Here is a 24,140-nt window from a genome sequence, read left to right as displayed (position 1 = left end):
CTCGCGCACGCGCTTTGCTTTTGTCTTAACAGAGTCTTTTACATTGTTACATTGTTTCTAGTCTAAGAATCACATGTGTACATTGTATATACAATTGAACTAGTCAAATACTTGGGAGAGAGTAACCAGGGGAACCAAGACTCGAACAAGAATAAAAAATAAACAAAAATATAATCCAAGATAAGGACTAGACAGGGAAAAAAGACACACACAACAAAGAACATGAAGTAAACAAAATAACACGAACAAAGAAACAATTTAAGTATATGAGCAACCTGGACTACAGTTAAAACTGGGAGGACGGACCAGGAGCACCGGTATGGACAAAGGCACACAAAATATATGACTTCTACGGCATTCTATACTTAGGAATTCAGTCTTCATGTGATTTTTTCGATTATCCCCTTTTTGATGTTAACAATCATCCGCAAGCGATAAAAAGAAAAGGGAACTCCATCCAAGACGACAGAAATAGTATCAAAAAGAGCGTTAAAAATCAAAAGCAGTCTTAAGATGTTTTGAGTTATCGCGCAGTGTGGACGGACGGCTTGACAGCGGTATACCATAAAACATGCATAAAGAGCATGTCGTACTAAACTCATGCTCTTTCTACTTCCATATTCGACGCCTTTGATACATATTGGCTACATTTTGTATGTACATTTCTTTCTGTAATTGCGTGTTTCTAACTGTAGAATCACATTTGTACTGAATCTCACTGCGGCTTTGGGAATACCATTATCAAGAATCTATTTTCTATCTTAAATCGGGGGTCAAAACCAATTTCCTGTATTGCAAACAAGTCTTTATTCTTAGTCTCCATGTAATCAACCAAGAGACATTTTAGTCCCTTGAATAATTTAATATATAAAGAGGAAAAACAATACCCAGTCTTCAAGGGCATATTAATGAATGAAATCTATTAGAAACGATATGATTACTTGAGGTCATCATTCCATTAGGGAATAACTGTCGATATCCATTTATGGAGTTGCCGATTTTGTTTGACGGTGGTACAATGTATCTATGGAATAAAGCAAACAGTATATCCACATTCATTATTGATTTTTATTTATAACTTTAAATGTACAAAAAACAAAAACAAAACAAGACAAAACAAAAGCAAGAAAAAAATGGGAATAAGAAAGGAAACAACTCATGGGAGGCGAAATTAAAATATACTGACCCTTTCTGTTCTATTACAATGTTTAGCCCTTACAATTCCGGAGTAGACACTACATTAAATTCTAGCTCCGTCCAAAAACAATTGTAGTACATTTCAGTGTATTCTAATGAAAACATCTTATGGAACGATGCATAATTTGTTTATGTTTATTCCTATTGTATGTTTATGTATTGTATTATGCCATGACCATTTATTAAAAATGTGTTTGAGTAAATAAATATTGAAGAAATAGTGAATACATAATCGAATATAGCTTATTCCTCAAACTCCAGGATAGTTATTTATTGCACGGCTATTGAGCCCCTATTTTTTTCTACTGTAGACTATACACCGGAAGTGAAACCTGTCTATACCGAACTCATTTTAGACTTTCAAATTGGTTCGGTTTATACAGGTGTTAGGTTAACCAAGGTTCTAAATATATTTAAGTACCAGTCTTTCTAAAAACCAAACAGGTGATTCATGTACGTCAAAACCCCACTTGATTCAGTTTTATTTCTTGTTCAGAAACAGTTATAGACTACATATTATACCCAGCCTTAGCTTTTCATTTCGTTGTTGCGCTTTTGAGATAAAATTCAGATTGCACAAGAAATTGACATTTTGCAAGAGTTATTGTTCTTGATTTGGTTTGATTTGGTTGATTTTAGTGGGAGATAAATGTTTGATTTTATAAAAAGCGCAGGACGACTAAATGCAGAAATGATTATCATTATGTGAATGTATATCATATGTAGACTAAAAAAAACATCGTGATCGGTGGGTTTTTCTACACAATGCATCACTTTACCATTGGCAGTGTCAGAATTTTATGTGGACTAGTACTGGTACTTATTTTAGTATAAAAGGGCTGTAAAAAGTGTTTGGTTTAGACGGGTTTTTGGATTACGCAGGGTTCGATTTAGACCAGTTTTACTACAGTATGCAAGAGTAGTTGATGATAACACTTCTGCATAATTTATCTGCTTACATGTACGTTATCATGATTAAATTGCGAGCATAAAGCGAGAAAAGCATGTTTTGATATCAATAAATTGATTGATTTGGTTTTACGTCCAATGGCAAATATTTCATTTTTTCCAGGACGAGAAATAATCATTTTTTTTTATTAGTCGGGGAACCAACCACAAATTTGAGTATTCAAGGTACATGTACATGTAGGTCATACCTATTACAAAGAACATTCTTTTCTGTTATCTTGCAAAATCATACATGTATTTTCAATGAGCAAAGGAGGATAGAAAAGATGCAAATAAATCGCCTTTCATTATTCAAAAAGAGTTATTGGCATAAACCTATATAAGGTAAAATTACAAACATTAATTTTAAAAACCCTCTTTCAAGGAGATAATTGGCGAGAAATGTAATTTCATACAAATTTTAATATATGGTAAAATTACAAACATTAATTTTAAAAACCCTCTTTCAAGGAGATAATTGGCGAGAAATGTAATTTCATACAAATTTTAATGAAATTTTATCAACCAGTATTTTAATAGTAAGCCAAACTGTTCAAAATTCCTACATAACCTATGTAAAATCGCCTATGTTTAGACTCAATTATCTCGAAATTAAGTTCGGTGAACTACATATTTTTATCTTAAAATTTTAACTGTGTTTCAGGCCATCTTTGAGAGAAAAATTAAGAAAGCCTAATTACTAAAATCGTTAGGTATGATCTACTTTAAGTACAGGGCAAAAGCCTATAATTAGTGATTCATACACTAAATTGTTTTCGACAATTAGAGTGCAAATCATAGTTGGTCACGCGAGATATTAACACTTAAATTTTGGTTGCATTTTATTGCAGAAAAGTACAGAAAAATTTCCCGCAGGAACTTTTACACCACAAGAACTCAAAATATAGTTCATGTACTTATGGGACCCAAGGAAAGGAACACAGTAAGAGTTGTATTAGGACATAACAAATGTATTTGAACAGCTTGTTCAATTATCTCGAGACGAATAACCTCCTGCCTGGTTTAGAAACAGACTCATACTGAATGTGTTATAGCTAACAAGGCAATAACCCGTAGTTAAGCATGTTACCTCCACTTGAGCAAATTATTCTTACTCCATGCTAACCAGTCGTCATCCTATCTCTGATTTGCCTTGTGCTTTGTGGAGAATTCGAAGAAGCAAATATCAGTTTCAAAGTCTTGGATAAAAACCATGACAGAAAAAGAACAATAAATTCTGACATAAAATGTGGATAACGACAATAATATTGATGACAACAGTGCCATGCCACAAAAAAATATGGCATTATAGGATCATTAAGTTCTGAAACAAGAGGCTCCCAGGAGCCTGAATCGCTCACCATTCAAGGGCAATAATTCTTACAAGGAGTCATCTGACAACTTTTATCTCTAAAGACTTTTGTAGTCCTAATAATAAGGATCACTTCAGCTAATGAAAGAATTTCGCTAAACCTAACGGTTTTGGAGATATATGCGAAAAACTACTGTCTGACCCCTTTGTTCTATTTTCAGTAAGGCGGCCATGGTTTTCAACATATCAAAAATCCCCACATCAATTCTATGCAGAACACCATAAGGAACATTCATACTAAGTTTGATTCTAATTAGTCAAGTCGTTTCAGAGGAGAAGAGTTTTGTATAATTGTCAACGACAACGATGGACGCCAAGTGATGGCAATAGCTCACATGGCCTTTGGTCAGGTAAGCTAAAAAGGGGATAGCAAAATGTTCAAAATGGCTCAATTCTTGAACTACATTTTTGATTTTGATGAAAATTGAACTTAACCTGAATTTTACGGGTATAAAGTTTCATAAAAAAGTAATCGATCCATTCTCAAGTTGTTATCTGGAAACTGCCGGGAATGGACAGATGGGTAGACACACAACTTTTTGGATGGTGTCACATTATACCTTGCCACTTTGTGTGGCAGGTAATTAAAATTGTAGGAAGCTACAAATTTATGGTTTCAGAGAACTCTGTAAAATTTTAATGATCTTTTTTCCTAAGAACGCACAGTGTGAAAAGGGAGATAAATCAAATAATCAATATTATACGGTTGTATCTGCTTCAGAGTTTAAATATATATTGTTTACAGCGAGATAAATTTAAATCATCATAATATCATTTGTAAACAAAATGAATTTACTCAATACATGTGCTCAATGTAAAATAATAAAATAAAATACAAATAATTATACCAAACCATAGACCTGATAGTCTATGACTTAAAAATATTTAATGTCTTCCAAAAAATAATTTGCTGTTGGAGTTTTCGTGAAAGAAAAGTTGTGTTTCACAATTAAATCTTTTACTTCAGTCAGTTTTATCAGTCACTCACAGATGTAATGTCCTAGATGAAAACCAACAAGCAGGAGAAACAATTTTAACCAGTTTCTAGTCATTAAACAGTTTCAGCATGCAGATACCAGATTTATCTCTCAAAATAATGTGTCAACTTGTACTTGACAATGCTTTGGTATGGTGTAGGTGTAATACATCTGGTTTTCAATTCTTGGTGAGATCTGTCATCACCAATGTCTGTTGTCATTGTCTCTGGAAGGGAATACAAAAATTAGTTGCATAAAATAAATACTGAATGTACATGTACATGTACATCTCAGTCAACACTAATTTTAATATCTCCACTCTTCACAGTATTTAATGAATCTTAAAATATAAATTTATTTGAGTTATATACAGAAAAAATAAAAGTAAAGTATTGGAACGAAGCAACTTTATCTCAGTTTTTAATAACATGGAGACACAGTGAAGTCACAGTGGAGGAAAAAGGTGACTCCACAGTGAAGAGTGGAGAAAATAAAATTTAGGTTGATGGTAGTAGGGTACAATATCCATCAAACATTTTCAAGTTATTCCTATAATACAGTCATGCATGTACATGTATATTTTTTGTACATCATGGATCTCAGATTAATATGAAACAAATTTTAAAAAGTGAACATTTTTGTAAAAGTCTGAACTTTGTGACTAATTGCTAAATTTGGATCATGATTGAATATTTGACAATACAAATGTTTTGTCAGTGAGAACATGGTGAACATGATGTTAAATTATGATGAATACAAATCATACCAGTTTTATATATTGTAAATTTTGATATGCTGTACTTTAGTCTTTAGTCATTAGTCCCACTTTCAGGTGATGAAAGTCCCATTACACCAACCACCTCCCCCACCACAAACAAAATAAATATATAGAGCTTCATGGAGTGCAGAATCATACCACCACAGCATATTAATCTCTGTTCACTTGGGGCAATTGTAAACACAATATAAGTTTTTGACGTACTAATATAAAGAAATAAAGACTTTCAGATCATTATGAATACAAGAAGTGGTTTGGTTGAACACAATTTAGCACAAAATTTGAAATTCATTTGTAGGTGAAATAGTTCTGCTTTAAGGGTGCTAATTCAAGACTGTTGTCTTCTATCTCTGTAACATCTGACAGAAAAAAATGCAAACCCAAGCAGTAACTTTCTTGAGGAATCAAATATCTTTTTTTTTCTAAATTGGACCAAAAATAAAACTACATGTAGAGGCTCTTCAGAGCCTGAATGGCTCACCTGACTTAATACAGCAACATTCAATTTTTTGTTAAAGCAACCATGCTTTTCTTGGATAAAAATTCTTAATGCTCAGGTACAATCAAATCAGTTTTAGTAGTATTTTTAGTAACAACAGCCATGTTTCTCAACAGATCAAAAATCCCCTCATCAGTTATATGCAGAATACCCTAAGGAACATTCATACCTAGTTTGGTACTAATAAGTCAAGTAGTGTCAGACGAGAAGATGTTTGAAAGTAATAACAATAAAAATAGGAAAAAATGGGAATGTAAAAACCAAAGGGTCTACCAGTTGATTACTATAACATCACAGTAACATAGCTTCACCACAGATGTACATGTACATGCAAGTTTAATTTCATACATTGTATGCCAATATTTGAAAACGCCAATGGGATTTTACATATAAAATAATCTTCAGCATCCTAGAAAACCATTAAAGAGGCCGGCAAAGGAGAAGGGGTGAATAAACCATCTTATTGGCCTAAAATTCAACAGAAAAAAAAAGTGTCGAATGATTTACCTGTAATTGTGAATTTGGAGACTTAAACCAATCACAGATTAGAAAACATAAAGACTTTTGATAGTTCTTGCATTGAAAGGACAGAAAAATTGCTTGCAGTTCACCAATATTCAGATATTCTGTCAAATTTTGTGCTATTTGGTCACTCTCTGGTCATATTTTGGCAAGGAAATGGTGTCCACACCAAAAAAAAAAACCAACTTGATATTTAGTGAATACATTCATTAAAATGTAGTACATCATGTGAAAATATAAACTTGTATAATTAATGGATCTTGTAGTTTAGTAATATTTCTCAGCTATGGACAGAAAAAAAAAATATTGAACAGTAATGAAAAGGGCAATTTTATCATAGTTTTAAATTTGGTGGAGTCACAGTGGAGGACATGAGTCAGACTCCACCATGAAGAGTGGAGAAATTAAAAATTTTGGTTGACAGTATGTGTAGTGTATTATTTATGCTTTGTAAGAATCAGGCAGTGAGTGAAACATGGTATAAAAAAACCATCTACATGTATTTGCTAGTGTAATTTGACTATTTACATCACCTGAATCAAGAAAAAAAGACAATATTTTTCATATAATGTTGGTGCATTGAGTTATAATTCCAATGAAATGCACCGGTTTTTGGAAATGAACATTTCAAGTGCAGATAACTCTGTCAAAAACATAATTTTTCTAACATTCTATTGAAAAATTTCAGAGCAAATTCAGTGATGCAGAGATCAAATAATGGAATTTCAGATATAGAAAGTATCCTTAAGTGAAATATTGGCAGAATGGTGGGGTTTTGACATGCATGCTTCTGATTTATCCCATTTTGCCTGACTCTTACACTTCCACTTAAAAAACACTGCAATGATTGAAATACATGTAAATACCTGGCTTCACTACATTTGTATGAAACCAAATGACAGAATTTAAGTAGCACTCCAGCTAAGAATCATGCAAAATGTGATACATGGTTGGAAAGCCTACATATTTTTATTTTTGATATTTTGTTTAAAATGCTTTAGTAAACAAAAATTAACATTTGGTTTTTCATATATTCTGTGCTCATAGGAGATAAAAAATGTATAGAATGCAATGTATAATTCAAAATTAAGGGAGATAACCCTGTGAATGACACTCAAATACAATAGAATCTATTGAATTTTCAATGTTGATTATCTCCTAAGAGCAGGCAGATTTGAATGAATAATTACACATTTCATAATAAAGACCCATAAAACAACTTGATTACAAAAATAAAAATATGTAGCCTTTTTTGGGGTGTATCACTTTTTTCAGATTTTGCATGATTCTTACAAAGACAGCTACTTAATGTAGAGCTACTGTGAGTAGGAAATAAGTTTACCTATTAAAGTGTTAGTCTGACAGAATGTCTCAGATTTTTTCCACTTTGCCTGATTCTTACAAAGAATTGCACTTACATGTAACATGCTTAAGGGACACATTGAAATTTCAGGAGCAAAAATTGTGAAAAATAAAAATTAAAAAAGTAATGCTCAAACAATATTACTATTTCATATTTTGAGGGTTGCAGTTTTCTTGAACTTCTTTCAGAAAATAATGGACATCCTATCCACAGCATATGCAAGATACATCTATATGCTGGATTGGAGCATTTGTTGTATTTCAGACTTAACATGGTGCTAAATTTTTAAAAAAGATAAGGTTATTTAATGGATTAAGTTCTTGAAAAATGTCAAACTTCAGGAATGTCAGAAAACAAGTTTCTTCCAGTCTAATTGCAGAAATGTTGTTTTCATCCATAGAACCAACAATGAACATACATGTACTTGTACAGTGTCGGAAATTGAGGTTTCCTCGGGAAAAATCCATATAAAATCAACTTTCCCACGGTCAATGACTGCTTTCCTAACAAAACAAATCCTTACAGCATATGAAGTTTTCAACTTGCCACAGGAAAGTGTAAGAAGTACCTAATTTCCCTGACCCAAATTTCACTGGCCCCGGGTAACAGGAAAGAGGAATTTTAGAACACTGATGTACCTCATGAAGAATGGGGGATAGGACATGTCTATTATACCTCTTGCTAAGTTTTCCAACAATATACAACAGCTGTACTCACCAACATTGTATTTGTTTCCTCCTAGGACCCTCGTACCATTTTCATCACTTCATACAACAGTTTACTTTTCTTCAACCAGCCTTCTAAGCTCAAATGACTGAGGTTTATAACTGATACATTCTAAAACAACATGTTCCCACTAAGAGAATAGTCATCTGTTTCTTTTCTGGCTATGAAAATCACCAAATGAATTGGTACATCTTTAATGATGTCCTTTAATATATTTTAAGCTTCTCCAATAGAAACTCCAGTCTGTATTGCACTTGTACTGACCTGTATCAAGTACAATGCATATGGTTTCGACCTCTTTGTTTTCTTTCTCTTAGGTTTTTCATTACTTTCATTCAAATTGTATCTTTCTGTATAAACAGTATAGTCAATGCCCTTGAAAGGACTAAAAGCTGGATATATTAACTGAGAAATATCACTATATTTTTCAATTTCTGTTTTCATGTAGCAAGCCATTTTAGCAACTTTCTCATCTATACCTCTATATTGTTTAATCACAGTTATATCATCCATATCAATTAGCGAAGGTTCACGATAGTTGATATTGTTTATAGTAGATAATTGCATTGCATCACACTGATGAAGAGTAAATTTATGAGATGTACCTTGGAATAGCTTGCAACAAGTTTCCTGCACTATAATTGGATGTATGAGAAATTTCATCTGATACTGAAGAGTCACAAGCTCATGTACAAATTCTTTTCGAACACTTTCAGATTCAAAACAGGTCTTTAAAAGAGAACTATTGTCCATGCATAATTTGTGACCAATCATTTCGTTAATTTTAAATTGTAATGTTTCTTTCCAAAAGTCAGATAAACACGGCATCAATAGTGTTATTTTAATGAACTTGTCACCTTCTTCAAGACCTAGTTCTGCAAACCTTTCGTTTTCTTCAAGGTCACTTAAAGAAACATGTCCATCTTCACAATGAAATATTAATACTGCTATAGTAAAAAGCTTTCTCTGTTCCAAGGTCAAAATGAGTTCAGGATTTTCTCTTAACTGATGGAACAGGAGTTTTGTATGTAGCAAATATTCACTGCACAACTCCTTTTCATCTGTCATCTCTTCTGAATTAACTGCTCTACAGAAATTTGAAATATCACTTTGAAAACTTTGCATGTAACGAAGCATGAAATATTCTACATCTTTTCCATTCTGTAAACTTGGATCATAACGACATCCCCTACCTACCATGTAATGTAATATTCTGTGCAATAACCAAGGTGTATGTGTGAACCTATTTTCACAATGACCATACAGATCATCAATAAAAGAGTTTTGATCCTCTAAGCAGTGCTTCACTTTTTTCAGACATTCAATCCATATTGTTTTGCATTCATTCTGGTTTAATTGCAAGTTTTTATCAAAATAAAATTCATTGCATAGTCCTCTTGAACTTGCCGAAAATCCAGTCTCAATTAGAAGTATTTTTGACAATATACCTAATGCTCTCTGTTCGATTTTACTCACAATACTTCTATTAAACAAAGTCACATGATCTATAATAAGATCGTGTTCTTTTTTCATTGAAGAGAGGTACTCCATTACCTTACAAATGTCTGCCTCATCATCAACAAGGTCCATATCGATGTAATGAACTTGTTGTTTGCCATTTTCAATGCTGCTGATGACAAAATACACAATAGTTGTTGATATTCCAATGCCCTGAATTCCTACAAGGGTTAAAGTTCTTGCACTGACAGTTGCAGTGCTATCATCATGAGTGAAAGTTCTTGTGTCCGGAGTAGAAGTTTTATCACTTAAAGATGAGAGTCTTTCATCTTCTGCTTGTGAAGCCTTAATTTCATTTTTCAAAATTCCGGTCAAATATTCATGAAATTTTGTATGGCAAAAAGTACTTGTGTTTGCTGCTGTACACGGAAGCATTCACAAAACATCTGAAATATGGTGTAATTTTATCAGATCTAGCTACCTCCCAAATAGCAGGATCAAGTTCCTGAAAATATACGCAAGTGAAATTACTTATACTTTAGTAAAACATGCTGAAATGTGTGCATAGAACAAAGATTTATGTCTCCACAACCTCTAAAACAGAAACACATATTGTTAACGTGGCAATTTTCTCTATCTTCACGACCATGAAATATCTGCCGAAATAATTCTAACTTAAAAAGTCCGATAAATGGTTTTCAACTTCCATCTTAAAAGGAGTTGCTGTTTACCAACTCGCAACTCTTTAAATGGGTAGGCACTGTTAAATTTATCATGCAAAAGCAATAAACAAAACATTGAAGTGTTCCCCAAATTAGTAGTGGCAAGGTAAGAAATCTTTAACAGAAAAGCGTTATGAACACACAGACTGATTGGTCGACATGGTGATCGTAATATAGCCCTCACTCTAAAGAGGGGTATACTTAACATTCTTGCAATAGAAGTGGCAAGGTAAGAAATCTTTAACAGAAAAGCGTTTTGAACACACAGACTGATTGGTCGACAAGGTGATCGTAATATAGCCCTCACTATAAAGAGGGGTATACTTAACATTCTTGCAATAGAAGTGGCAAGGTAAGAAATCTTTAACAGAAAAGCGTTATGAACACACAGACTGATTGGTCGACAAGGTAATTGTAATATAGCCCTCACTCTAAAGAGGGGTATACTTAACATTCTTGCAATAGAAGTGGCAAGGTAAGAAATCTTTAACAGAAAAGCGTTATGAACACACAGACTGATTGGTCGACAAGGTAATTGTAATATAGCCCTCACTCTAAAGAGGGGTATACTTAACATTCTTGCAATATAAGTGCCAAGGTAAGAAATCTTTAACAGAAAAGCCTTATGAACACACAGACTGATTGGTCGACAAGGTAATTGTAATATAGCCCTCACTATAAAGAGGGGTATACTTAACATTCTTGCAATAGAAGTGGCAAGGTAAGAAATCTTTAACAGAAAAGCGTTATGAACACACAGACTGATTGGACGACAAGGTAATCGTAATATAGCCCTCACTATAAAGAGGGGTATACTTAACATTCTTGCAATAGAAGTGGCAAGGTAAGAAATCTTTAACAGAAAAGCGTTATGAACACACAGACTGATTGGTCGACATGGTGATCGTAATATAGCCCTCACTCTAAAGAGGGGTATACTTAACATTCTTGCAATAGAAGTGGCAAGGTAAGAAATCTTTAACAGAAAAGCGTTATGAACACACAGACTGATTGGTTGACAAGGTGATTGTAATATAGCCCTCACTCTAAAGAGGGGTATACTTAGCATTCTTGCAATAGAAGTGGCAAGGTAAGAAATCTTTAACAGAAAAGCGTTATGAACACACAGACTGATTGGTCGACAAGGGGATCATAATATAGCCCTCACTCTAAAGAGGGGTATACTTAACATTCTTGGAAGTGATGAAAAATTGTTATTGAGAAAGTAGGCTTTTGCAAGTCAGTTGAAACACAGGAACCAAAGATTTTATAAACATGTTAAAGGATGGTTCTATACATCATTTGTACATACCAAAGAAATAACGGCTCAAAAAGGTAATCTTAGAGACTTAACGGTACTGAAATTCTCTCGTTATCCATGTCCATTAAAATACAAACTAAATTTTTTCGAAGCCTACAAAGAAATTTAATTGTACAAATTATCTATTATGCTGTAAAAGAAATACATTAAATTGTTCTGCAATTTTCATCAGGCTGTAAAAGACTCAAGCATGTCAAAAAACCCATGTACACGAGTAATTTACATTTATTTTCAATTAAGAAAAAGTTACAGACCATACATTTTTTTGTATAACTAGTCATGCACATGTAGATACATGTACTTATTTGGTTCAAGTTGTTGTACTTTTGAGACAAAACTTAAATAGATTTTACATGTATATAAAATTGTCACTTTGCTATAAGTTAACTTTCTTAATTTGATAGATTAAGTCAGAAATGAATTTAGTTTTCTATAAAATACAGATCTGTATACATACAGGATAAAATTGACATAAACATGCAGCATAATGTTGACTGAAAAAGCATCATTCTGAACTCTGTATCACCTCTACCACTGGCACTTTCTGAATTTTACATGGATTGGTACTTATATCATTCCCAACACACGCCTTGACAAACATGAAATTACAATGATTTCACTTTGCCACCACTACTTTCAATTGGCTTTTAAAGATTAAGTGTCAGTCTTTGTAAGAAATAGGCAGGGGGTGAAACATGGTATGAAAAGAACCCACCTGATTTTAAAGTTTAATTTGACTATTTGCACCACTAGAATCAAGGAAAAAGGACAAGGTTTTCCATATTTTGGTAATTTGATTTATAACTTCTTTAAAATACACATGCACTGAAAATTAACATTTCAAGGACAGATAACTCTGTCACAAACCTCACTTTTCTAACATACTATTGAAAAATTTCTGAGAAAATCGAGTGATGTAGAGATCAAATGATGGTCTTTTCAAATAAAGAAAGCATCCCTGTATTGGCAGATCAGTGGGGTTTTGACATGCATGTTTCTGATTTTTCCCCATTTTGCATGATTCTTAAAAAAAACGTACACTTTGGAACTCTAATACATTAAAGTAACCTTGTTTATATAAATAGATCAGCCAGAACAAGTCACATGGTTTGGGCTGTTCCAAAAGGCCGAAGGGCAAAAACAAATAATACGTCTGTTTCCCATTACCCAACCTACACTGTGCCTATACATTTTTTGCCTACCCTAACCCATTTATGGCCATTTTGGCTCAAACACTGTTAAAGTCTAAATTGTTTCCCCATCAACTCATTGTAAATATTTTTGGAAAATAAACATTTTCCCTACATACCCTATTTTTTTTCTTGCTGGTAGAAGGAAACAAGAATTTGTATTTTGTCTTAAAGGGATGTTTGATAATTCAAGTATTAAAATTATGCATTCACAGAGTCAAATGAAGCACTCCTTGACCACTTGGTGAGATAGACTGATCCATCAGATCTTTCTTAAGTGGTAGCCAAACAACTCTCAAGATTGGTCAGAACAGACAGCATAATTGAACAGTTGTTTAGAGAAGCACCTTGACAAGAAAACCTTGCTGTACAGACAAGTTGTAGGGGATTTCAACCCTCAAAATTTACCCCTGGAACCCCCAACCACCCCTTGAATTTGTACTACCATCCAACTGTCAATAATGTTTTCTGGTCCCAATCAATGGTCAGATCCAAAATACAAGAGATTGATACCAGCTGAGTTCATTTTTTCAGGGCGTGAACAATAAATAGAATGTGCCAGCAGGGTAGTACTGCATTTATTCATCATTATTTAACACGGATAATGAAAAATCAGCAAGAATTGGACATTTAGGAATTCATGTACATAGCATGGGAGACGAAGTGAGTCAGCTCTGCTGCGTAATTTAATAGTTTGAAGTAGACTTTTTTAAAATCACTTGTAAGCGAGCAAAGCTTGCTCTTAAATGTATAGGAATATGTCTAATTTTTGTTCGTACTGACCACTTGAGAAAATTTTGTCAAATCAAAATGCTACTTCATCACCTATTGAAGCTTTGAAATGTAGTTAGAACACCTACTTGACTAAACATTTCAAAGACCCACATGCTATTTGATTGGACTCATCGGATATTATCAATAAACTTACTTCAGAATCAGGTTGTGGTAAAACAAGCATTCTTTGCATTCCCAGAACCGTTTCACTGCTAAAATTACAAATATTTAGAGCATTTTTATAGTATATGACATGAAATCCATTTTATTTCAATGTGAAACTATAATATACTCAATGCTTTGATCACTTGCACTTACTCTTTGAACTTTTGAAGGCTAACATATGTTACATAGCTTAAAATTCTTTAACAATGCCTTGCCTTATCAAAGAATAAAACCAGCAGAAAAGTGGGATCTGACTAGACAACTTAAAATCAATGAAGAAACCACAGGGACTTGCTCTCTATCAATAATGGGGTGTACTATCAAAGGAAAGGATCCGGGTTGTTTCGGCCTAATTCTGGTTCGCACCAGAGTGGTTTTCGCCCTACTATCGGTTCACCCTGGGTGGTTTCGCCCTGATTTTTGTATATCAAAATAATATAGTGAATTTAAGGATTTAGCGATCTCAGATGCTTTATTAATAAAAAAATGCATATTAGTATCCATATCAAAAAATATTCTTGATTTTTTTCATTGAAATTATTCACTTTAATTATTCTATGTCTCTTGTGAAAAAGCATGTAAGCCTATGCAATTTGTGTGTAAATAAACTAAGTCATATGTAAAACTGCACAACAAATTAATATCTACCAAATAATGCAAGACTAGAAATGTAAGCATGTCCTGCTCTGGGGGTGTCTTGTTTTTTTGTTTTGTTTTTTTTTGTTCTTTTGCTGTTCTTTTTTTTTTTTTGGTTTATTTTGTGTTTTTTTTTCTATGTTTTCTTGTTTTTTGTTGTTGTTTTTTGTTGAACTCTTTATATGTTATTACTCTTATAACTCATCAATTTATAAACTGTTGCTGAAGTCTTTCCTAGTTTTCTTTGAATGTGTAGCAGCATTATATATATATATATTTGCTGTTTTCAGTTGGACTGGTAATTAATTGCATACAAATGACAAAACACCACTTCGATTGATTTATGTATTAAGTATATTTATCAATATGTATTATACAACATAAATCAGGCAAATACGTCAGATAGGCATGATAAAACAGATTATAATCAAAATAAAGTTTTAATGAAGAAAAACATTAGAAAAAAAATAACAATAACAATTGCCCTGTCACGTTAGCCAACATAAAATTCATAAAAAAAATGAACACGAATATGATATTTACCAGCGGACTCCACGTGGAGGTGTAACTAGGACATTGGGAATAGAACCCTTTGTGAACCATTTTTATTCTATTGGTTTACAGAATATTTCTGTAATAACAATGTCCATTACATTAATTTTCCTAACAACTGAAAAACCAATCAGAATTTCAATAAAATACCTAATTACTCCTTAATTAGGATTAATTACTTCTTTTCTGCCAACATGTTTTTATAACGATTTCTTTTATTTTTCTTTAGAGTACTAATTAGTTTATCATGAATAACAATATCTTTTATTTATTAAAACATCAATCATATACCTGTTAATTGAAAATGGCGAAACAACACAGGGCGAGTATTCTTGTCGCCAAGTTCAAATGATCAAGATATTTATCTCTTTTTTTGCCGACTAACTTCGAGAAAAATCTCGTTGCGTACAAACTGCAAATATCTTGTAAGTCTTGAAAAGCTAATAACCTATACAAAAATGCACACTTACAAACACAGGCTGTTGGGAAAAGCTACTAATAAAATGCATGGCTAGTTTCATTTTAAATTTTGTGTCCCGCGCCAATTGGAACTACTCGGTCTTTTTCGTTCATACAACAGAAGTGCAGCGGAAATATCCGAGAAGAACCTATCGGTGATATTGACAAATCGTACCAACAATGAAGCGGACCTATATAAAGGAACAGATAAATCGGGCCGACAAAAAATCAAAGTACTAATGTACTGAATCAATTTATATCGATCGTTTGAATTTTTAAGGCCCAAATAATCGTCAAATTGAAAAATATGGAATAAAATCAGGATAAAAGGGAAGTACAGGGAACGAATTCATACGTAACTATACACTTTGATCTGTTTTTAAATTCACCATTCTGATTACGAATGACATTTATTAAAAACACAAGAAAATTCGCGATACATCGCAGTATTCAAACTTAAGCCATAATCATTGAAATAAAGCATGACCTTTGATACATGTCTTTCTCAGCTAGCTACATTTATCATTGATAAGCTATACAGTTCAAGTTCCACACACGTTATCGCACATAGGCACCTGTGTGTCATGTAAAATCGCTTAGCATCTTGGGATCTAGTTCCAAAGACATGTACATTAACATGAATGCCAAAATCTTATAATAAAATTTCAATAGTTATGTCTTGTGCAGACAACACTCGCCATGTATTTTTAAAGTCCTGAAGCACCTACAGCTCTATCTTATAACACATGGCCTAATAGCCAAATAGAATTATAACTACAAAAAGCAATATCATCAGACCACAGACTGACACCATTCATGTGAAACGTATTATCAAAATTTCTATGCCATCATCTATAAGCAAAGTTTTTTTTTTCGATGTCACGAGGCGGTAACCAAAATAAATATACACGATACACTGGGGGATAGATCAGGATGTTTTCGGGGGTTATATCTCCCTTTAAACAAAGCTAAGAAGGACAATTTTAATTGCATCTCCTTTTCTGGATTTTAGTGTAAACTCAAAACTAAAATTTAGGCAAGAGGGACGATTTCTCGTTTCCAATTGTTAATTTTTCCTTCCTTTTCCCATCATTGAAGACCGTGTGGTGATCTGTAGAATTGTTGAATCTAATATAATGAACGATTGGTTTATTCGGCTAAAAGCGTATAAATAAACAGGTACTGGTGAGAATATAGGTCAACTATTTTTAATTGGATCGTTGTTAATACAAAACAAATTAATCATTATATTAGTTCGCAGTAAAAGTTCTTTATAGCGTTGCTTATTGGCGTAAATAGCGTAGAATAAAATATGATATATTAGAAATACATATAAAGTGGACTTAACTATTTGCATTTGAACTTTAATGGGGTATGCCAGTGGGACTATTTTCGTGCGGTGGTGTATTTGATAATTTCAGATGCTAACAAGCTTTACAAATCTAAAGACTCTAGCGACTGCTATATAAATTCTGATCTTCGATTGAAATTGATAAAAAAAAACGGAATAAATGAAAAAAGAACAGTTTAGAATTAGTGTTTTTATACCAGCTGGGCTGCAAATTTGATAGTTGGAGCAAATTCCTGCACATGCTTTTTGGAGAAACGGTGATATAGCCGACCGTGCTTCACTGATATTTGAAAGTGGGAGCAAGTATCTTAAAGGTTATGCATATGAATTAAAGTGTGATTTATTTTAAGTAGAGTCTCTAGAGAGCCTGAAACGCTCACCTGTCCAAAAGGGTATTCAGTATAATACAACGCATATTGCCTGCAGCAGAGGATGATACACCGAGTGACACACGACTGCGTCTCGGATAACAAATCTACCTCGTTTGTTACTTCGGCGTATCACCCTCTATTGCAGGCAATATGTGTATAATTTTGCAACTTGTGAAAAAAAAACTCGATCAGTATTTAGAGTTAAATAACTAGGACTCGTAAGTTTATATAACAACAAAAAAAATATATAGACCTTGACACCATTATATACACGCCTGTATTATACATATATATTGTGTAGCGTCTACTGCAGACACCATATATAAGAAATTTCTTTTATACATAATTAGTCCAGTGATTATAAAGTCCACCAGTTGATTTTATGAAGACTATGTAAAAAGACATTTTTTCAATGCCGAAAGTTAACCTCCAATTTCAGAACGTAAATAGATTATTGATAACTATATTTCCAAAAGCCAACATAAAGTGGTAAAAAAAAAAACAAAAACAAAAAGTCGATAGGTTCCAACGTATATATAATGCGTTTTAGTTTGATATTTTTGGATCAAACATATTTATTTCATACGTTTTAGAGAACGGTAGCAAACGTTTTAAATTACGAAAAAAAAATGGAGCAATTTGTAAGTGCTTACAGTAACATTACCTACGTTTCAAACCAAGCCTTGAACTAAAGTTTTCAGAAGGCGTTTGTACCAATTACGCTTCTACTGAAACGAAACATTATCCGAACACGTTTTCGGTTAGCTACATAATTATGTATTCACGTAGAAGAGGCTGTGGCGGTTCCAGTTTGAGAGAGGGGAGTTGATGGTTCCTAAAGTTTGGAACACTACTTTTACGTTTGTAAAATTTGCATGTTGTCTATTTCTGTTTCTGAATTAGAAATGAAAGTGAATTATGTTGGTTTTTGACACGCATGTATCACACATTTATCACCCTTGGACATGCACATGTTTATATGGACTGTTACTTGTGTCCTCGGCAGTATTTTGTACCCCTTGATAGGATAACTATAAAACTGCTAATGAGTAAGTGTGGTTTTTTCAATTGGAACATTCGGAACTAGGGAATATCAATAATTACTACATGCAACTGTTATATTAGTCCATTTGCATGTTGCTGTGTTTAGATAACAAATGCCAAAGTTACCAATCAATCAATATGAAATCATGTCTAAATGGAAGAGAAGCAAATTATAAAATTGACCTGGTTTTAAAAATGTATTTTAAAAACGAAATTGAAGCATATGAATGTCCTCTTTTCAAATGATCTAGCGATAATTCTGAAATGAAATTGCAGTAATCGAATTAAAAATATATAATTATTTGCTTTGAATTGAAAGCAATAAATGTGACTTTTGGACAAACATAACCTCTAAATTAACTTTGGATATTATATAATTTGTAACGGGGTTTTCAAATAGAACTCAGAATTGAATAAACGTGTTCTCTATTTGACTCTACATGAAACCTAATACAAGTTTCTCGTTAAAGATCATTAGTTCCATTTTAGATTTATAAACACCACGTAACATTCAAACATGTACTGTTATTCAAGTATATAGAATTCGTTTTCAGTACTCCCAATAATAGAGATCGCCTTTGGACCGAATCGGTGGCCTTGTGGTAGTATGCTTGCCTCAAGTGTGAGTTTCGACTCCGACTGAGTCACAACAAAAATCTCGAAGTTGGTAGTCCCGCCAAGGTTCAAAAACGGAATGAGCAGACAGATCGGAATGAATAATTACACATTTCATAATAGACATCCATAAAACAACTTAATTACAAAAAAATCAAAATATGTAGCCTTTTTTTGGGTGTATCACATTTTTCAGATTTGCATGATTCTTATAAAGACCGCTACTTAATATGTGGCATTTGTGGTTATTTGGCATTTACAATTACTCATATCTTATCCTACACTTAGAAATCGATGGCAAGGGACAACTTTTATCAAACTTTACGACAAACATAATGACTTCATTCAGAATTGTCAACTTTCCTTTCATATCTACGAGCCTCGCCCTTATAATAAATACAATAAGTACAAGCAGAAGAAACAACTTTGAATACAAAACAACAAATATTTAATATGTTGCATGTGTGACTATATGTCATTTACTATAATTTGATATCGTTTAATAATTGTAAATATGGAATACATGAAAATTATATATTTAGATTAAAACACACCTTTTGTGTACATGCATCATAAGTGTTCGTTTAATCCCTATATCGTTTACCCTATATCACACCTCTAGACTTATATTGCATACCCTATATCACACCTCTGGACTATACCCTATATCACACCTCTAGACTTATATCGCATACCCTATATCACACCTCTAGACTTATATCACATACCCTATATCACACCTCTAGACCTAAATCACATCCCTTCAATGACCATACTTGAAGTTTAGTTAAAACATATGATATAATGAACATGACAAGAGAGACGATTTCTCGTTTCCGATTGGTAATTTTCCCTCCCTTTTCCAATCATTGAAGACCATGCGGTAACCTGTAGAGGTTTAAGTGATTGTTGCTTTACATTTGGTGGACGACAGTCATACCACATCTCATATTTTTATACGTCCTCAATCCACTTTAACTCCAATGAGTCTTTGCTACTTGATATGACCCCTATTTGTTGTATTTGATTTTAATCACTGAAAATGTTTGGAATATTTTAACAGGAATGTTTTAAAAAATTGACATTCTGTCTGTGGAATACTCTCTTGTAGCGCATTTCAATTAAATTATAATTCATTTTACCAAAATGATATCGATAGTATTGACTGGTACGAAATAATAAGTTACACTGTAAATTAAAGTGTCAGTTTTTTTCATATCATGTTTCGCCCACTGTCTGATCCTAACAGGGACTGATACTTATATGTAGAAATTGTATATTTGTCAAAACCATTTATTCCACTATAAATTCATGTGTACTTAATCAGCTACACCATCTGAATCAATCTTAACATATTTTCAGGTTTAAAATATATCTTTGTAGATTTTCTCAATATCTTTGGTACAGACATACATGTAAACAACACCATATACGTATTATACATTAAGGATGTTTGCTGGTCAAGTTAAGCCATTTTTTGTCAGATGTTCGAACTCCTCTGGTTTTATCCATTTCATAGCATTTATATAATTTTTATCCAGTGACCCTACACTTTTTTTTTAATAATTTTATTAAACACAAATTAAAATGTTATTTGGGAAGTTTATATGAAATCCATGTTATTTCTTCAGTGGTTAAATAGATATAAGTAAACTTACTATTAACAATCTAGAGAAATCCTTTTCCAGCCAAAATTTCAAATGCTTAATATATCTCAAAAACGAGCACACTGACCCATTTGTTTGTTCTTCTTTCTAGCATGATGAATGATCCCAAACGATTGTACAACCCTTTGAAATCCTTGTTATTCTTAAATAAATCAGCGAACATCCTTAAGAACAATGAGGATGATGATTAACACGTATACAACATACATGTATCTAGTTATTGTTAGTATGTTAGAAGGTACTCTAAAAAGTACAGTGAAACCTGTGTAAATAGAACCCTTTTATGATTTTAAATTGGTATGGTTTAGACAGGTGTTAGGTTTCGGTTTAGACAGGCGTTCGGTTTACCGAGGTTCAAAATACATTAAAATGGAGGTAGATGGACTTCAAATATGTCCAGTTTAGGCGGTCTTTCGGATTATAGAGGTATCGGTTTAGACAGGCTTCACTGTCATTAATGTTATTATCCTGGACAGTCTTTTTCACGTTAATGATTCGATTAAATTTACACAAATTGAGTAATAAGACCAGGAAGATATTAACAGATTCGTTAAATTACAAAATTCCTTAATTTCATATTTGATCTTTTTCTTAAATTCAAATTAAGGAACAAAATTCTGTCGTCAACAAAAACAGACCTTGTAAATAAAATGTTATATTCATCTCTGAAATTAATAATAGCACATACAAGATACTTTGTATCTTCCCTGGATAAGTTTTGCCATTCTTCAGTCTCAAAAATGTGCAGTATAGCTGACACAATTCTCAGCTATCACAATTTTAACGAGACTTAAACTAAGAGATCCCAACAATTATATCCATGAAAAATCCTAAATTGGCCATAACAAGAACAACGCAAAAGATTGTCATGAAATACATGTCCATAGCACGACTGACATCTTTCCAATTTGCCTGGTCCTTCGTTTCTTTGTTTTCAATTTTCTTGTTATGTTCCACGTCAATTGTTCCCATGTCACTGACCTTAGACTTTTTCTTGGAACAGCACGAATATTTTACCGTAAGCAGCCGTTTCCAAAAGCCATTAATTGGTATACTGTCTTCTCTATGGTGTACAACAAGACTAAATATGGTACAGACAACAATCAAAGAACTTATGACCAGATCAACGCACAGTTTGATTCCGACAGATGAAATTCGAGGAGACGTATTCGACGGCATAGAATCGGCGACAATTGTCATGAAAACTGCAATAGAAAGCAACAATGTGATACTAAAGCCGACACGTTCACCAGAATCTGCCGGAAGAACAAAAACAAAAACGTTGAGGAAGCCAAGCAAGATGATAGGAAAAATAATATTCAGCATAAAAAACGCTGGCCGTCTTTTAAACGTCATTTTGAAGTGAATGCCATTTGTCAAATTGTTAGTGGAAACATCAGATTCGACATAATCCCAGGTGGGATTATTACTAAAATAGGTTGTATTTACTGTGTTTTGTAATAACGTCACGTTTATCTCGTCAGTGCCTTGTTGCCATGGCAGCAACCATATTTCACAAGTCTGAGAATCAAATGGATAGAATGAAACATCAGCGTCACAAGCCATTTCGAATCCGTCAGCAGGATACCATTCCGCATCGCCATTTTGAAATACTCTTACAGTTGAATCGGTCAATGACAGAACCTTAGAATCTTCATAAGGATTTCCAACAAGGAAATAGGGTTTCCACATATATTCTGTTGGTATTTTGATCCACTCAGCATTGTCATAACTTGCCGAGTTCCAAGTCATGTTGTGGTCGTTCCACTTAATCTCGAAAAAACCACTAACAGAAAATTTACCGGCACCTTCGTCGAGAGATTGAAGATTCACTAGATAGAAACGCAACGACACAGGTGTAGCTATAGTTGAGGAAGCAGCAGGGCGTACGTATGTGTAATTAAAAGATGTAAGCTTGTCGTATAAGGCTGTCACGGAGGCGTACGCAACACCATTTACAAAAACATCACATTTACTTAATAAAAACAAGTGAAATACAACACGAACGACCATCCTTTTTTTTCTACGAATCCTCCTTATTGCGTTCTTTTCTAAATGTTCCAAATATCACTGAGTTGCATGTTATAATTGTTAAAAATTTATTATTTCTACATGTATATCCATTCAACTCGTATTTGTATTGACAAATACCGTTCATTGGTGTGTAATTAGTTTTTAAACTACTAACCTAAATATTGTTGTTACGCTGCATTGAACTCTAATAGAATTTGACCCCGCGTGTCAATGTATCGGAAAAAGCTGCATTGATTGTTTAAAAAGCTTGATCAGTTATTTGTGTAAATGTACAATGTGCAGCTACCCTGATCATTTTTGGAGCAGAATTGTTACGCAACCAGTCTGTCAAGACGTGGCCTTTGTCGGAAAAATAGAATAAAAAAAACAAAAAACAAAAAACAGAATTTTTTTTAGTATGAAAATCATGATATTATAAAGAACTTTTTAGATAAAAAGTGATGGGTTATAATAGACAAGAATATAATTCATATATTTGTAGACATAAAAGGACTACCTCAATAACCTTGTAGCATATGTCACAAATTACTAACATACTTAAAGCACACGTAAAAATTTTACAATCAGAAGTTTATCAAGAATTTCACAATAAAAAAACCCAAAATAAAATAATGAAAATAATAATAATAGTAATAATAATAATACCAGGCAGGAACATTAGAAACAGTTAATTCGGGAAATACATGTATCAGAAAACGTTTAGTAAATTAGTTCCCCTGATTCTCTCAAGTTCTAATTATAAAACAAATCCATAATAATTGTCAATCTAAATTGGAACTTAACTATCCGAAGTAGGATTTTTTCAACCTGAAAAAGTTACACCAGAGTTTAAAAAGTAAACATTCTACATGCCCCATTCAACACCCTAAAAGATTATAATTCCTAACTCTCCGACACAACTACAAATATTTCATCTTAAGGTTAGGATTAAGTATTGGAACGCCTCAAATCGATAATTATACGTGATCTTAAAATCTTTGAAAAAAGAAGCGCGAAGCTGTTCATTGACAGTGCCGCATTGTTCCCGTCTTTAGCTTCTCAACTGTTGCAATCCAACAAGAAACAATTTATAGCAGTTATTTTCTATTACAATTTTTTATGCGTATTCTAATGTAGTATGATTGTGTTTTTTCCCCCGTTTGTTTATTGTTTTAATATTGAATATTTTTCCAAGATAAAATTATCATTGAATTAATTTGATAATTTCGTGCTGAGTACTACTGAATAACATGGGGGACAGGTTTTTTTTATGAGAAAAAACTTCGACTGAAAACGATTATAAAAATATATTTACTGATTTCTGTGAGTAATAATTTACTTACAGTGTGCTGTTTACATATGTTTTTATTCATAAAAGTTTAAATAGCCTTGCAATTGTTTTCATTGATGTGGGTTTTTA

At 33.0% G+C, this 24,140-nt stretch overlaps 1 protein-coding gene across 5 annotated transcripts; it reads right to left on the bottom strand.

Annotated features, from left to right (window-relative positions):
- Positions 1-1,050: 1,050 nt before the first annotated feature.
- On the bottom strand, positions 1,051-21,504 carry LOC148613730 (uncharacterized). 5 transcript variants are annotated; one of them, XM_088587296.1, is made up of 5 exons: positions 15,671-21,504; positions 14,002-14,059; positions 11,875-11,976; positions 8,374-10,345; positions 1,051-4,720 (listed from the first exon to the last, which is right to left on the bottom strand). In XM_088587296.1, exon 4 carries the CDS (start codon positions 10,273-10,275, stop codon positions 8,599-8,601), a length of 1,677 nt encoding a protein of 558 aa, XP_088443422.1. In that variant the 5' UTR covers positions 10,276-10,345; positions 11,875-11,976; positions 14,002-14,059; positions 15,671-21,504; the 3' UTR covers positions 1,051-4,720; positions 8,374-8,598. The 5 variants fall into 5 exon arrangements, with proteins under 5 accessions (XP_088443422.1, XP_088443423.1, XP_088443426.1 ...); XM_088587297.1 differs by lacking the exon at positions 11,875-11,976 and having other exon boundaries at positions 15,671-20,076; positions 20,699-21,504; XM_088587300.1 differs by having other exon boundaries at positions 20,699-21,504.
- Positions 21,505-24,140: the final 2,636 nt, after the last annotated feature.

Source organism: Perna viridis, chromosome 6 (genome assembly GCF_037379345.1).
Source record: "Perna viridis isolate PV_CMFRI_1.1 ecotype Kerala chromosome 6, ASM3737934v1, whole genome shotgun sequence".
Classification (NCBI taxonomy): Eukaryota; Metazoa; Mollusca; class Bivalvia; order Mytilida; family Mytilidae; genus Perna; species Perna viridis.
Note: the sequence above shows the minus strand (reverse complement) of the source record. Positions and strands in the feature narration are given on the sequence as shown.

Excerpts from the sequence above, each read along its gene's own strand:
- LOC148613730 (XM_088587296.1), bottom strand. The coding sequence starts at position 10,275 with ATGCTTCCGTGTACAGCAGCAAACACAAGTACTTTTTGCCATACAAAA.